At 46.1% G+C, this 17054-nt stretch overlaps 1 protein-coding gene across 2 annotated transcripts in view; it reads right to left on the reverse strand.

The window, feature by feature from the left end:
• Positions 1–4407: 4407 nt before the first annotated feature.
• The window catches only part of IGSF11 (immunoglobulin superfamily member 11), a 104264-nt gene continuing 91617 nt past the window's right edge, over positions 4408–17054 (reverse strand). For both annotated transcript variants that reach the window (XM_038135458.1, XM_038135467.1), the window contains exons 2-7: positions 11652–11815; positions 10254–10461; positions 9328–9483; positions 8183–8305; positions 7801–7951; positions 4408–7196 (exon numbers count right to left, since the gene is read on the reverse strand). In XM_038135458.1, coding sequence (XP_037991386.1) covers positions 6746–7196; positions 7801–7951; positions 8183–8305; positions 9328–9483; positions 10254–10461; positions 11652–11815 — 1253 coding nt within the window. In that variant the 3' untranslated portion in view covers positions 4408–6745. The remainder of the gene's footprint in view (positions 7197–7800; positions 7952–8182; positions 8306–9327; positions 9484–10253; positions 10462–11651; positions 11816–17054) is intronic.

Raw genomic sequence — 17054 nt, forward strand, 5'->3', positions numbered from 1 at the left:
TTAGAATGTGCTCTGCGGACGTAGATCCGAAGCTCCCCGCCTGCTTTCCAGAAGTAACCAACTTTCCCTGGCCAGTGTGCAACTGGTGGAATGGTAAGGGCGGCGAACGCCACCGCGATTTGGGAGCTACGCAACAGGTTATCCCGGGAAACAAACGGGATGCGTGCTCTGGGTGACTGAGCTGAGCAAAATCACGCGGCGTTCTCACCCTTTACTGTCGTGCTTCGACCTCCTGCGGTGTCCCCGAGCGTGGATGAGCAAGTGGAGGATACATTCACACACAAAGAGGATGGGCAAACAAAACTATGGAGATTGTGATCGCAGATAGCAGGAACAGACTGCAGTCTGCAGCCATTGAGCAAGTGCCCCCTGGAGAGAGCTGGTGGGAGATTTGCATGCTTGTGCACCTATTACTGTTGTTTGTGTCACCAAAACTTAGTCTTTGATTTTATGCATATTAATCCCAGCAGAAAAACACAACCAAAAGTAATAGCTACTTTCTCTCCATGGCACATTTCTGTAATAGTTTCTATCCCTAAGAATCTTAATTTTGAGAGTCTAAAGTCACACTGGATTTTCTGTGGAGCTAATTCTAGCCCCTGCTGCCTTTGGTCCTTCATGTGAAGCACAGGGGCAAATGTGCCCCAAGCCTCAAACTAAGAAGAGGGGAGAGGATCCCAGATTGAAAGGCTGTATCAGTGATGCCAAGCACTAAAAAAGTCTCTGGGCTATTCTGCAGCCTTAGAAACTGCCACAACTTAAAGAGTGCTGCTGCAACCCAGATCTCACACCTTGTCCCTGTCTGAAATGCCCACATGGACAACAACCTGGTGATTGCTTGCCAAAGGGTCTTGTGATCATTCAAAACAAATTAGCTACCTGAGAGAAATTCTGCAGATATTGATAGCATCCAGGAAGGCAGAATCTACCAAACATAGTGGATTTAAATACAAGCAAGAAACTACAGAGCCTCTGGGTTTTACTGTATCCAGACCCTGTGCCAATGTTTCTCTTTGAGCATGCAGCACGTCAGTTTTCCCATTAAAGCATATCGACTGGAAGCAAGTCATCCTCCCTTCCCAAGTATGATTTAATAAGTCCAAATCCAGGACCTGACCCAGGCTACATCCACTGCTAAAGCATCACTTGCCAGCCAACCACGCAAGCCTCGTCTTAATCTCTCTTCTTTACTGCTATTTGTTTTCTGGGGTTGGGTTTTTCTTTTTGCTTGTTTTTACATGGATAGATTAAATTTCCTGCCAACCCACTTTCTCATTCAAACATGTTACAGAGGAAGTGGGAGGAAGAAGGAAATCAGGAACAAACAACAAGCAGAAAATGGCATTAGAAGGCTTAGTGAGGAGTCTGATCCTCAGCCATGCGCACTGCCCCATTCCTGCACATCAGCAGTGCTCTCTACTACAGGGAAAGGAAAAGTGCTTTTTTAGCTGTCGTTGTCCATGGAAACACATCAAAGAAAATATGCCAGAGCTCTAGAGTCAGGAAGTCCCAAGACTACCAAGTTTCTCCTCCCTAAAAAACAACATTCACATGTCCAAAGCTCTTGCCACATACCATCTCTCACTCCCCCTCCATGGCTGTGTAGGTGACCTAAGGAAACCTTTCTTTGTGCTGTCCACCAGCCAACAAGAGCTCTGAGCTAGTGCCAAGGCTCAGGAAATGCCTTGCATGTGCCCTCCCTTGCTTAGGAGGTCACAGACCTGGTAATTCTCAGTAACATCCTCCAGGCACATGCAATGCACAGAGTCAGACATGGAAGAAAGTGATGTGAAGAAAAAGAGCCACAGCCTTTCATTTTCCCTGCTTTCAAGCCTTGCTTTGTCTTTGATGTCCATCTACTCCCCAGCCAAGAAGAGACATGGCTCATTGCGGTCAGTGACACTGCATTCCCTCTGTCAACACCCATATTTCTGATCCTCACCAGCACCTCTTGCCTCTCTCATGGCAAGAGACGACCTGTAACATAGGCATAGTGGATGAACACTGCTTTGCTGGTATCAGGAAAACAATCTGCAGGCAGAATAGCCAGCAGCACTTGGAAAAAGCACAGAAAGAGAGGCAACTTAGTCATCAAGAAACCTGACAACAGCTCTGCTCCAGGCAGAGCTGTTAAACAGAGGCCATGAGTTAATGTGAGCGCTTGGGTTTGCCTAGAAATGAACTTGTGAAAGGCATGTACTTCCTCAGTTTTCCACATGCTAGAAATGTTCAAGACCATCATAAGAAAATCTGCTGAAGCATTTTGGGTTCACCTGGTGCTGGCAGACACATGCACAGACTCATCCACCTGCTCACAAACCAGTGATGCCACGTCTGGGAAGATCCAGGTTAGAGTGCAGACACAGAGAGACACTTGCATGCCTGAAGTGAATGAGGCTGGGATGCCAAATGTTGCTTTCAAGAAAAATCCAAAAACCTGCAAGAGCTGACCAATGTACTTGATAAAACCATGATAATAATGAACATTCTTCTAATATAAAAATATCTGTTTGATTTCCTCTGCCCAGTACCATCAATCACCCAGTTACCACCTGGGTGTCATCTGAGGCTACCCTGATTTGATGTCTTCTTAATGAAGCCCTAAACCATGATGACCAAGAAAGACTGATGTCCTGAGCATCCCCCATCTTCATAGGGAAACCAGGCAGTTTCGGACAGGATACCATCTGTTAGACTGGTTTCCGCTGGAAACTTATCTGTATTTCAGCAAGAGTGTGTTGAAGTGCATGCATCTGAGTAATTTTAATTTTTTTTTAGTTCAGATGAATCAGCAGATATGAGTCCAAAAGCTGCGTAAGTTAAAAAAAAACTTTTGGCAGTCTGCAGACCAGTTTTTCCAAATATTTTTAACTGAGCTCTCGTCTACACCAGCCTCTAAAAAGATACCCACTTCTAAAGTGTGAAGCATCCTCTCATGGTTATTTCTGTCTCAGCACTCAAAAGTACAGTTAATACTTGTTTCAGAACAAGTTCCTCTGTGATATTCTTTGGTGGAAGGTGACATAGCTATAGGTACCAACATTTAAAGTAACATCCGTGGCATGTGATGGAAAATCCCTATGGCCCATCTGGAACTGAAGGCTGTCAGCAAACTCGACCATTTCAATGGTGACTTTCACTTACTGCTGCAATAGCTTGGACCTCAGTTTGATTTTTAGTGATAAAATAAAACTCTGGAGCACTATCAAGTTATCTAACTGGTATTGTTTTCTTTAGTTATTTGTATTGCAGCATTCCTCACTAGGCACAATTTACAGGTTAAAACTACAGCATTCCAGGTGCTGCACAAACTAGCAAACCATCCTGCATCCTAGGAAATTCTGCTCTGGATCAACAAGACATGCAGAAGGATGATGTAAGGAGCAAAGCAGTGGCAAGGGATGGATAGTATAGCAGAACACTGACAGGGCTTTCATGGGAATAAAATGTAAAGATGCTATTAATGTCACATCAAGATTGCACAATCAAAAGGTGATAAATAGAAGCATTAAGATTCCTTTGACAACTTCCTGAAAATGGCAATGCAGCTGTCTTATTTACAGTAAGGTCTATAGCTGAAAACACATTTACAAGAGCATTTGGAAGTAGGTTTTGAAAAATACCCAGGAATGAGAACATGATGCATGTGTAGCAGGGCTGAGTTACCACTGCTGTTGTATCTGCAGGTTTCTAGCTTTAATAATCACTCTTAGAATATCTGTGGGTTTTTAGAGAAGAAATAGGGAAAATGAAACATGGAGAGAAAAATGCCAAATACCTGGCAAAACATCAGGTCACCCTAACTAACAACCTTATGGTAGCAGCTGTTGATACAGACTAAGAAGTCTGTGCTTTGCAGTCCCCTAATGCTCTGAGAGTTGAATGCTCAGACACTGAAAATTCACATGCTCTGTCTATGGGGACCAGCACTTCTATTAGTTTCCTAACATTTTCCCCCATAAAACTTATTCAAATGCCCAAGAAAGTCAGTGATTGCCTTAGAGTTTGAATCTGGGATAAACATGCCATGGTTTTGATTGGAAAACCAATACAAGAGCAAAATTTGGCAATTATAAAAAACATTTTCCCACATCACTCAAAGCAGCATAGGGTCTCCCCTGCCAAAAGACAGAAAATAAAACTCACCTTTGTCTAGAGAAGTAGCGACCTTGCAAGCCTGGGAAATTGTACATTCAAGGGCAATGTGTCAGACTATTATGAATGAGAAAAACAAGGCTCTAGTACCAGAGCTCAGTACCAAATAGGCTGGCCTTATAACATTCAGCTCTCGGTTGCGTGGTCACTGCCTACTGCCAGTCACATCAAGGATAAGTATTAATGGCCAAAGTCATTGTAGTTGCAGAATTAGGTAGGAGGAAGAAAAAAGCAGCAGCAGGCAGGCAGAAATCCTTTTTTTATATGAATAAAATTTTATTGAATTTTATACAATTAGAAAGAACAAAGAAAGAGGAGCAAACAGTCTTATGGAGGGTAGGAACCAGAAGAGCTTTCCCAGTAGAGGAGGGCGCCTGCTGAGGGCAGTGTTCCTGTAAATGTCACACGGGGGTTGTTACAAAAGCAGAGAGAATGTGTCTTGGCTCTTCTTTGATTGTTTTGGGTTTTTTTTTCTTCCCACATTAGGGTTTCTAAAGCCACTTTTCTTCCCCCATCAATCCTACCACCCAGCAGCAAAGTGAGCAGACAGGCAGGAAACAGGACTGCACCAGTGAAATGTGTGCACACACAGAGTAACCTCCTGCCTGCACCACCAGGGGAGTTTGCACACATTCTGGATGCAGTGCGGTAGAGGGGGAAGAAGGGATTTTGTAATTTTTATCTCCTTTTTCTTTCATTTTTGCTTTTTTTTTATTTTAAGAAAAGAAGGCACAAAATCTCAGCCAAGCTTCAAACCTAGTGCTGCTTGGGAGCTCCCAGTCTCCCAAAAAGCCAGTATGTCCGCGTGGGAACCCAGCCCTCACCTCTCCCTCCTCTTCCTCAGAGTCTGTGCTTGCATTTGTACTGCTCAGGTAGAAGGCCCTGCCCAAGGTTTGTGCACTGCTAGGGAAAGTAAAGCCGTGCCGGGACAAGGAAAGTGGGGATGAGGAAGAGTCTGTTGGCTTAAACAGACCCTTTTTCCAATGTGAGAACTATGGAAGTCACCTGTGACTCCCCACATTGCTTTTCCAAGAGCAGACCTGGGAGGGCTCTGCTGCTTTTTGAGGTGATCGCTGCCTTTGCCTGTGCAAGGCTTGGTGTTATGCAGGAGGGCCAAAACATGGCCTCTTTGAACCAGTGCTCTCTAGGAGAGGAAATCCCAGCCCTCAGTACAGCCCTCCAAATGGCATCAGGTTCCTTCAGAGGTTTCAACTCTTGGCTTTGATTAAGGCTATTTAGTTGCAATAGAAAAAAGTAGAGGTGACAGCCACAACCACCTGCCCCGCTGCAAGGAGATGGCAGGGCCACTGGCAGATGCCACCAGTACCCAGTCCCAGGATGTTGAGGGAAGTGGTGGAGGCAGAGAGATAGTGTGTAGGCTTTCATTAAGCCTCTGCATTCTAATGCAGGAAACAAATCCTGCTAACATGTCTGTGCATGTGGGAGAGCAGGAATGAAAACTCTGATGTCTCTCTGTGAAGGCTCCAAGCCCTGCCATGCTGCCCAGCCCTGCATAGCCTGATGAATAAAACCCACCATGCAAACATCAATGTTGGGGGGTTTGAAATCACTTGCCCTAAACCAGAGCAGCCCAGGGGCAACAGATGCCTCATGAACCTGCCTGGTGCTCCACGACACCACCCTGATCCTCTCTGCCTCCTGAATAACCCCAGCAACACCCCAAGAAAAGGAAAAAAAACAGATCCAAGCCCTAGAGTAGCAGCAACAGCAGCAACAGCAGCAGCAGCAGTGGTGCAGCCTTGCCCTGCACCAAATGTCTCAGGGAAAGATGCTCAGACAGCTGCAAACTCCACAGCTATAAATAGGGCTCTGGTGGCACTCCAGCCTAGTGCAGGAGAAACACCCAGTCTGAGGATCTGCTTGTGTCTGTGTGTGTGTGTGTCTGTGTGTGCTGAGGTGGGGGGAAGAACTGCAAAAATAAAGACAAATGCTTCCTGGTCCACACCCTCAACCAACCATCCCCTTGCCTGGGCTGGTGGCTGTGCCTTCATCTCTCCCCTCCAGCCTGTCCCATGCCTCCCCACACCCAGCCCCAGTGCACAGTACTCCCTAATCCAACAGCGGAGCCAGGGCCATGGGAAGCTGGGGCTGCGCAGCCTTCCCTGCCCCAACACAGGTCATCATCCTCTTGGAAACAAAACAGCAACAACAATGGAAAAAAATAATATATATATATATATCTCCCCAACCTCCCTGAAAGACCCAAATGGATGGAATCAGTCCCCAACAAAACCAACAGGAAATAAAAGCAAAAGTTCCCCCAGGGTCAGGCCCGAGTGCATGTGCCAGTTGGGGCCCAGCAGCCCGGGAGCATGTCCCGGCCTTCCTGCTCCTCTGGCCTTGGCACGTCTGTGGCGTCCATTGGCACAAGGAGCTCCAGCAGCTGGGGGGAAAGCGGCTTGGCCAGGGCTGTCCCACCAGCTGGCAGCAGCCTTGAGAGGGGAGGGCAGGTGGAGAGGTAAGTGTGTGACCCCCCCACTGCCTCGCTGCCTTTCAGAAAGGAGTAGGGTCTCTTCACCCCATTGGGGACGAGAGGCCCCTTGCTCAGCTCTCAGCCACCAACACGGTCCTACACCAGGGAGCCAGCCCGGCTCTGGGCGGGCACCATGACGGGGACAGCCCCGATACGCTCCAGCGTGGCCTGGCTGACTGCATAGGAACGGGTGTGCGGCAGCCGTGGCTTCCTGCTGACTGAGCCATTGCTCCGGATCACCTCCTGAGGTGACGGCGCCGTGCTGGCCGTCACCACCAGTGTCTTAGGGGGAGCCGGGGATGGGTGGCCACCATTGGCATAGATGGGGCGGGCACTCGTGCTCCCTGAGCGGGAGAAGGGGGGCTGGTGAGCATCGTTGCTGTTGCTGAAGCGGGTGAAGGAGTCTGTGGCGTGGTTGGCTTTGGGGTCGTTCCAGTAGCGGCTGTTGTAGGTGTTGGAGGAGGTGAGGGTGTCGTTCTCTGATGAGGATGCATCAGCATGGAACGTCTTTGCGGCAGAGGAGCATTTGGGTGGCAGGTCATCCTCCCTGGGAAGGAGAAGGTGTGAGGGCATGTGGAGGACAGTGGCCCACTTGTCCAACACCCCCACCCCTAACTACCATGCTGAGGTCAACACCATTGATTCAAGGAGAAGGACAACACCAATGTGAATCAGCATTGCTCCTTGGCCTGCTCGCTCATCCCTCTCTGCAGGATCTACCAAGTGCCAAATTTGCCACTGAGGCAAATGACCCATGCTCATGTGTCTACAAAGAAAGTCAGGCAGTGCCAGTGATAGCTGTGACTGTAACCTCTGTGACCAGAGAATATCACAGCTCCAGAGCTTTTCAGCTATTGCTGTCTGGCATTATGGGTCAGAATTCCCACCACATCACTCTCCTACAGAGCTAACATGACGTCCCATCCCTCTTGCTGACAGAGGGATTAAAGGCATTAAAGGCAACACTGAAAACAAAATGTATTGTTACCATTCTTCATTTTCTCCCTCCATTTTCTGAATATATACAGACATCTTCCCCTGACCTGGGGGAACACAACCAGGACTAACAAAAATGAGGTTTCCAGTTTCACTCCTGTCAGCCACAGCTTTTGCATGGAGGTCCCCCATCACCAGCTTTTCTTGACCCTTACCTTATCTCGTTGGGAATTTCCTCCTCTTCTTCTTCTTTGTGTTTATTTTTCCAGTAGAACAGTGCTACAGCCACCAACACAATGCAAACAACGAGCACAACAGCACCTGTGGCCACTGCTCCTGCAATCAGGCCGATACTCCGTGGGTGAGCTGTGGAGGTGATTGAACAGAGCATGGAGAAGAAATCAGGAATGGGCTGTGGCCATCTGTAAGCACATGAAACTGCCGTGGCTTGGGAGGGGAGAGAGGCAATGTTCCCATTCCAGGCCATGATTGTCTTCTGATAGAGAGGCATGTGGTGGCTCACAGCAAACATGGTTACACACCTTACTGTCACAAGACAGAAACAGGTGGCCAAGCCTCCCCTGGCAAAATACTTACGTGCGATGACTTGCAGGTCCAGAAGGCAAGTGCTGGTTCCAATGGCATTTGAAGCCACACATTGGTAAAGACCTGAGGACACAGTGCTGATATTTCGGAGAGTGACAGTGCCCTGGACTTGGTCTAGTCAGAGAGAAAAGAAGGATTTAAATCCCTCCCCCAGCTTGAGGAAAACCATGAAAAGGCAAAGCCAGCAAATAGAGAATTTTGGTGTGAGACTATTAAGAGAGAAATAAATTAGGAAATAACCTTTAGATGGAAGCATTGTGTGTGCACATACACACACAGAGACAAGATTAGGACGTAAGGAGCTTACACTAGATGTTTCTTTCTCTTCTCATAGAGGAATTTCTGCAGATGAAAGCTTGGGACTCTCAGTGTTGTGTGAGAACAGGGAAGAAAGAGATGCAAAATTACCTATACCTAGATCTACTTGTTGAATTCAGTCTTGCTCTGCAGAACCTCTACTCTCCCATCCCTGGGCTCCCCATCTCCTGCTCTGCCAATATTCCTCATTCCTGAATTATTTGAAACTGAAATGTGGCATATTCTTAAAATACAGCAAGATAAAGGGCAAAAGTACAGCTATCAATATTTGATCAGGACACCTAGGCTAAGAAAACCTAAGGGTGGGACTTGAGGCTGGGAAACACCAGTTTGATCAGAGCCCTGCTTCTCCATACATCTGAAAAGCACCTCTGGCAGTAATTTATTGGAGAACTGTGGCATCAGTTCCTGATGGAGAACTGTGAGAAGCTGGTCGTATTTTCCTGGGATGGTTCTGCCTCTTCTTTCCCCTCTTCCATTCCATAAGTCTTTAATTTGGTTTAAAATGCAGGTGAATTGGCAGCTGAAATTTTCAGCCACATGCCAACATCTAGAAATCATTCTCTCACTCTTTCATTCAACCCAGTCCTTGTTTTTTCAATGGGGAACATGTTTCTGGACCAAAAAAACCCACAAAAATTTAAGTGGCCTCTGGAGGGTACCCCGTCCACCGTGGGCTTTAGGAATCTTCGTTCCAATAAAGGGACCATGCAAATGATGGCAGATGCTCAATGAGACATGCCACCTCTGGCAGCTCAGACAAGGGACAGCCCGGGCTGCCCCCTGGGAAATAAGAGGATAAGCAACAGAATGAGCACCTTGTGTGGCAGTTGGGGGCAACTTGGGGACATTGTCCAGTTTCTCCCAGAGGTATGTTGGCCGGGGGATGCCTTCTTCCGAGCTGCAGGTCAGTGTGATATCGCTGCCCACGTCCAGGGACCCCTGGATTCTGCAAAGCGGGGCAGAAGGAGGAACTGCGAGAGAAGAGGGGAAGGTGATAGCAAATCAGGAAATGTAACCAAACAGTGGAATGCAGGCTCACTCTGGACATGTGCTGCTGGGGAAAGCAAGGACAGTGGCATGAGCTGTCAAGGGGACAAGAATGAGGCAGCAAACAAGAACTCAATCACACAAAGATTCCTGACCCACCAGCCCATCAGGGTTATAGGCTACTGCTGACTTTCATAGGACCCACTTCTCTTAGATCCCTCCCTTGAAAAAAAGATGAATATTTCTGTCTTTGAGACAGAAAGGATGGTGAAAGTTAACAGAACTGCAGACAAAATTTACTGTGATTGGGTTTTGCTTTCATATACCTATAATGGCATGCACTTTGGAGTATTTATCATCAATGGGAGCATCCAGAACTAATAGCTTTCATGGAAAGGAAGCAAAGATATAAAGTCTCCTTCTGTTGCTATGCACCAAACCCCTTATGCTCCATTCAGCCCTTCAGGATGCCCTTGTACTTTTTTCCTGCTACTTTACAACTCCATATCACAATACCACCACAAAAACTTTCTCTCCACTATATTTTAAAATTTCATAACACACTGCCTGCATATGAAATCTATGTGCCCTACAAACTCCCACAATATCCACAAGGCAGCTCATTCCTTACCATGGGATGTCTGTGGGCTCAAAAGCACACAGTACTGTGTTGCTTATGATGCACTGTCATGCACAGAGGTCCCCTTGTCCCTGCCCACCCCCCCCCATCCCCCATAATAACCAATAAACACACCCAAGACAGTAAGTCCAATGACTCCAATATTCCTGACGCCTCGGTCAGGAAGATTGTTGACCAAACACTGGTAGGTGCCAGTATCCGATAGCTGAGTGTTGTTGATGAAGATGGAGGCACTGGTGGTTGGCATTGTCACAGCAAACCCCACTCGCCCATAGAACTGGGGTGCACCACCAAAGATCTGACCCCCTTGGTAGAGAATAACCTGGAAAAGAAAGGAAGGCTCAAACAACACTCCGCAGGAGCTGAGCAAGGAGGAAGAACAGCAAGCAAAACGAGGGGGCTTCCAAAGCCAAAAGGACCAGTTACTAAAAGGTCTCTGAATAAGCAAACCTCAATATACATCCTAGCACAGGTGTTTTTCCAAAACGGGAACACACTCTGTAGCCCATTTTACTTCAATAAAAATGTTCATAAAGGTAACAGACCAGAAAGATACCAAAATCTTCTGGCGTAGCTGGATTGGCTATACCAGCCTCCTTCATATGATAGTCATTACCCGTCTGGACAGGATCAATGTACAGGATCAAAGCAGAGGCTCTCTGCAGGTCAGTGAATACTTTGATGAAAAGCATCTGCCCAGTGGACAGTCTCATTTTGAGTCTCCATCAGTAAGATCCTGCCATGATTTGACACTGCTTACTGAAGATCTTTGGCATGAGCTGGATGACAGGCAATGCAACCTTTGAACCTGCACAGCCTCCACCAGTCAGACTGTGCTCAGACCAAGTCCCTGAGGAGCAAGTATTCTTCAGTGCAGGTTCTCACACTGAATACAAAATGTGATCAGGGCAATGTGACCCAAGATGTATTTCAGAGAAATGGCATTCTTCTTTTGTCAGAGTATGTGGGCAAAAAACAGGCCAGCATATCTCAGGTTATGATTCTTGTGCCCACTATTATATACTCTCATTTGCTAATATTCATAAGAATGGACTTGCAAAAGCTGCAGGCAGTGAAAAAATAAGGAGGGAAGTAAAAGGGACAATGAGTCTATGAGAAGTTATGTGCTAGAGGACATTTTACATAGATTTCACAAGTTTAAAGCTGCAGCTACTCCCAGGCCCTCCAAATTCCACATCCAGTGCTCCAAAACCTGGATTACATCTCCTGTGCTCTTTTGAACACACAAACCACCAGAGGCCCAGGGCAGCAAAACAGTATCACATACGCTTGCCCCAGCTGCACATCCAGCCAAGGACACAATGTGCATCTGTTAATAAAACATTGAAGAAAACAGATTCATGTGATACCAAGAAGACATGGCCAGCAGTGAAGAGGCAGTGAAGTTCTGGGACCACTGTAGACTCAGCATTGTAGAGGGCCTACACCCAGAACATGGTGGGGAACAGGAAAGCCCCAAGGAAATACCTACTCCCGTAAGAAAAGACCTACCTGTTGAGGCTGGTTGGCGTTGGAAAGAGGAATGACCATCCAGATGACATTAAGGTTAGTGAGAGCAGCGTTAGTGGTGAAGGTGCAGGGCAACACTGCTGTCTGGCCTCGGGCAACCTGGATACTCCCTGAACTGACTGACACCTCCAGAGGACACACCAGACCTGGAAAGAGAAGGACACACAATTCAAGCATTTCAGGAGACGGACGCACAGTTCAAAGCACTGCAGATGGCCCCCCATACACTTGCAGGTCACAACACAGTATCCCATTCCTACACAACTGTACCCTACTACATCAGTCTAAAAGGAATTATATTCCTTCCTCACAGATCACTCTGCTCTCATGCAGACTTTTTTTACAGACAAATGTAGATATGTGGTCCTTTTAAGTGCGGGCATTCTAGTTTCAGAGCCTCTGAGAACAGCAGTGATTTTTTTTGGCAACAGGTAAAGGACTATAAGAACAACGAAGCTGTGTTTAAGAGAAAGAGATATGTTTTCAAACCCATCAATCTTAATGATACCTAATATCAGGGAATGAGAAAAAGAAACTGCAATATTAACCAAGAAACACAGTTCTCCTCCCACTTCTATGTCTCATAAAGCACAGCAAGACCAGAAGTATTTTAACAATATTTTTAATTTAAAGGGTTAAACGTTGAAATATTTTCCAGTCCAGTAACTTCTATTTAGGTGATGAAAAATTACTATTGCTACTGGAAGATCTCATCAAATCTCATTTATTTTCCAGAATTTCTACCATTCACTTCTTTGCATCCCATAGACTGGACAAAGACGAAAGCCTGATAAGCCCCAGCTTCCCAGTACAGCAGCTCAAGGCTGCCATTTTAAGACCGCAAGTCACACAGGGAAATACCTCTGCTCCTACCACCAAAATCTTGTCAAATGGAAGTGACCAAGTGGTCTCCACCACCACTTTAAGTTGCACCATGCTTTAAACCATTTTTTCTCCACAAAATCAAAATGTTGACTACAAAAAGCTATGCCTCTGTATGACAGCTCACCATTTTCTTGTTCAAAGCATGTGGGAGGGTGCTGGAGAAGAAAGAAAGGAGTTTTCAAGCTCCAAGGCAACAGCAGAATACTGCTAACATACAGGTGCTGTCTGCAGACCACCCTCTTCTCTTGCTGAATCCAGGAAGGGCTGCCTGCAAAGTTTATATTTTTTTGCCAAGAGATGGTGCTTTGCTGAAGGTGAAATGCTTCATGAGTAGAGTTTTCTATCTGAACTACCAAGATATCGGACAGGCTGATGTCTGAGGAAAAGGTGAGCATCCCCACATGCTTGTCTGCTGAGATCCTTCCCAGACTGCCTAATGTAGAAATGCAGCACCAGAGCCTGGAAGTGCTGAGCTTCAGATGCTACAAATCCAAAGATTCTAGCACCTGCACAGCCTTCCATGTGTTCTGGTGTTTGAACTGACTGCTCCAGAGTACTCCAGGACTTGGCAAATACTCAGCCACCTCCTCCAAACTTCCATTCCTTCCCCCACATTGCTGACCATTAAAGCCCCAAATAGTTCAGGTAGGCTCAGAAATGCTTCAGAACACAGTCAGACAAAATTTCACTTTAACTTCTTCAAGTGAAGTTCAAAAGTTTCTTACTTTGTGGGAAAAAAAGCACCCTGCACCCTGAGTCTGACTTTCCTCATTGTCTTGGGTCATACTTAAAAAGATGGAACATTTTGGAAACTCCTAGGGAAACAGTTAATCTCCATTGCTAATATCTCAGAGAATTAGGTGGCTGGATGAGAAACAGCTGGTGGAAGCTTAATCCATCCATCTCCTATGCAAGTCTGTCAGTAGCAAGCAGAAGTAAATAACTTGAAGAGCCAGTAATAAGCATCACCTCTATCACAAGGCATCTGCCTTCCAGCTGTGTCTGTGGGCAACAGACTGGGAATGGATTTGGAATTCTCATTTTCTTATGGCTGGCCAGGCAGTGGCAGTAGCCCAAAGCCCAGAAGTGATCCATGTCAACTTTGGAGATCTCTCTTGCTGAATGTGATTCCAACAAGGAATTGTCATTTTTGCAGGCTGAAATTTGAAGGCTATCTTTCATGACTGCTCATCCAGTCTAGCATTATCCATGTGCTAAGCAGTGAGCAGGGAGTCACAATGATTTGAACATCTACTGGATTGACCTCTCTCTCCAACATGGTGCGGGAAGTTCCTCTGTTATGTTCAGTGTAGATTTAATGAGATCCTCTCCAAGAGAGGAAAAGAAACTACTCATCCAATTTGGAACAGCACTGTGTGTTTTTCAGCCTCATTCCTTATCCCTTCCACTTTCCCTTCCATAAAAAACCCACACATTCAAATCCTTGTCATTCAGAAAAAGTGATACTTAAGTGTGAGTGTTCCAATTTACTGGAAAAGTTAGACTTTGCAGTTTGCTTTGCAGAATTAGTTACACCAATCACTCAGTCATCAAGATGATGAGGTTTTCATGTCTAATCACCCTCTTCCTACTCCTAATATTTATTATTAGTTGATTGTAAACATCCTGCAGAATAATAAAAACACTAAAATAGAACATGCATAATTTATTCACCGTAAAAATACTTTTTGCTACATTTGAGAACTTCGCAATGTACTCATGAGCAATTTTAAAAATGAAAGAAAACACATATTCACTTTTCCCTGCCAGTACCTGACTCTCATGCTGCAACACCCTACAGCCCACATTATCTCCTTTTCCTTTCAAGGCAACACAGCATCCGTTTTAACTTGAATGCCATGGAGCAGGGAAGCACTAAGGAGAAGCTGAGGTCTCTGTTCATTTCTCTTGTCAAGGGGAGCTGCTTTGAACCTGGCCTGCAAGATGAGCACCCCCACACACACACACCACACTGTCCTATCTCTGCCTTGTTAAACCACCAGGCAAGCCAGCTCCTAAAGCTTGCCTTTACTTCAGGCAGCCCAGGGCATGCCAACTGCTCTTTGGCCCTTTTTTGGCTCTTTTGGTATACAAGGCGGCTCCAATTCACTTAAAGACTTATTTTGTTAAGCTGAGTGGCACCTGCGGGGCTACAGCTGGGGAAAACACACACAGCCACTTATGACAAGGAAGACTGAACAAGGCAAGAGGAAACGTAGGCAAAGTCCTCTTCCAGCTGCATGAACAGGGAGGTAGGGTGGTGTCTTAGCACAGCACTGGGCGGGCAGTACTATAACATGACTTCCTTCCCAGTGAGACATCCTAAACAGCAAAGACCAAACTCTCTTCAGAAGATGCACCATCTCAATAGTACCAGAAAATGTAACATTTACACATGCACCTGGCCATCTATGCAAGTATCTTTGTGACTGCATTCTTCCACATGGTCATTCTTCCAGACAGTTTAATAGTCATGGCCCAAAACACAGATGGATGTACACAAAGTCACATACACTTAAAAACCTGTATGCCCAGGGTGACACCTACTAGGAAAACTCAACCAAATGATTCGTGTTTAAACATTTCAAAATTGGGCATTGCAAAAATGTGGGTTTGTATTAATGCAAGAGGAGGGAGGCAGAAGGAGAGCAGGGAAAAGAGACTTCAAATTTAGCATATCTATTGGGATAAGGATTTTTCAATGCAGCCTAAGGAATGAGGACTTCAATTCCCTTGAGTAGATATAAATGCAAATATAGATTTATGCACACACATACAGCCTACTAAGTGAAATTACACATAAGAGGTCAGAAAAATCAAGCAAAGGATGTTGTAAGAAGTCTCCTTCTGCAAAGTTACACAATCCAAGTATTTTCTAAGCATTCAGAAGTTTAATGACTTCAGAAAGACAAAGAATCGATCACCACCAAATCATCTCTCAGAATTGGATTACAATGGCCATTACACCCTCTCTTGTGACTGCAGTCTCCTCCTTACTTAGTAATTAAGCAGCCCTGTAAGCAGCATGCCCAGAGGATGAGCAGGGTACACCACCGTCAGCAGAAAGAGGAATGGGCCTTTCCTGTACATAGGACACTTTGATCTTAGCTTGATTCAGCAAACAGCGTTCTCCTTTGATCCTGAGGCAGCAAGCTCCCATCACTAATTAGAAGGGATGCTCCATTTTTCTGTCCCCTATCAGCAAACCAGTCAGCAGAAGAATGTTTTGGCTGCAGAGGCTCTTTCAGAATTTCTTCACATTTTTAGGATCAAGTAATTATTCTGGCAACAGAACTGATTTCATTTTTGATGGCTTGCTGCTGCTGCTGCTGCTTTTCCAAGTAGCACCTCAGCTCCCTCCCTGGTAAGCATGAAGGAGTCCATGTAGGTAATTTATACATCATGACACAAGCACACAGGACACAGTCCCACAGCATGCATTGCCCTCCCTGGTGGGTGTAAGGAGGAGTCAGATGCTGCCACATTTTCTAGCTGCCCTAGAGGGGTTGCAAATTTCACAGAGCCTTCAGAATATACCAGATACAGTGCAGCTGAAAGACATGGGCAAATCTAAGCACTTTGACTTATTCTAAGTTGGTAGAAAAACATTCCCAGCTCCCACTCACTGCCACACCTTTCTTCCAGAGATCACCAGCAGAACCAGCAGCTTTTGGCACTTGCTAGCAGCAAACTCCTGATACCCAAAGGCAGAGACCAGAATACAGTTTCACTCTGCAATGCTGGCAAGGCAGGGAAGCAAATGGCCAGGAGAGGAAGGAGGGAAGAAGGTATGAAAGGGATGAAAGAAACCCTCAGCTGTGTGCATTCTGCATCTCCAGACCTCAAGGGGAAAATGTACAGGAATGTGTGTTGCTGTGGGGAAAATGAGAATAAAGCTTCAAGCTGATTCAGCTTGCATCCGAAACCCAGGGGTGGCTGGAATGGCTCCTGCCTGTCCCAGCGCAATTAGCAATCCTGTTGCCACATGCTGGGGAAGATACCTTTGGCAGTATGACATTTTGGGTCCTTTGTTAGAGAGGCAAAGATGAGGTCACACAGAAGTTTTCAGAATAGGGTAGAAGCACAGTGTTCCATCTGGCAACCGCAGGCAATGGAGGGAGAAACTGCAGAGCAGTCTTTTTCCTGAGATGAAAGGAAAAGACAAGTTTCTGTGCTTTTTGCCTGCCTCACATGTCTGAGTCTGGGACCAAAGCTACCCCCTGTGCTAAAGAAGAGAAATGTCTTCGACCCTGAATGAGCTTAGGTACACTGCCAACCCACCACACTGAGCAGCAGCAAAACCTACAACCCAGGAAGGAGTGACTCACAGCAGGAGGAGACGGAACAGAAGCAGGCAGCACACCTGCCATAGGACCTGCCTCTGCAGCAAACACTCAAAAGCCCCTGAAGGACCCTGGCTTGCAGTTGCAAACACAGAAAATATTGAAGTTATCCAGCATGATATGACAGCATCCAAACTGGTTGCTCAACAAGATGCTT

The sequence above is a fragment of the Motacilla alba genome, chromosome 1 (genome assembly GCF_015832195.1).
Source record: "Motacilla alba alba isolate MOTALB_02 chromosome 1, Motacilla_alba_V1.0_pri, whole genome shotgun sequence".
Taxonomy (NCBI): Eukaryota; Metazoa; Chordata; class Aves; order Passeriformes; family Motacillidae; genus Motacilla; species Motacilla alba.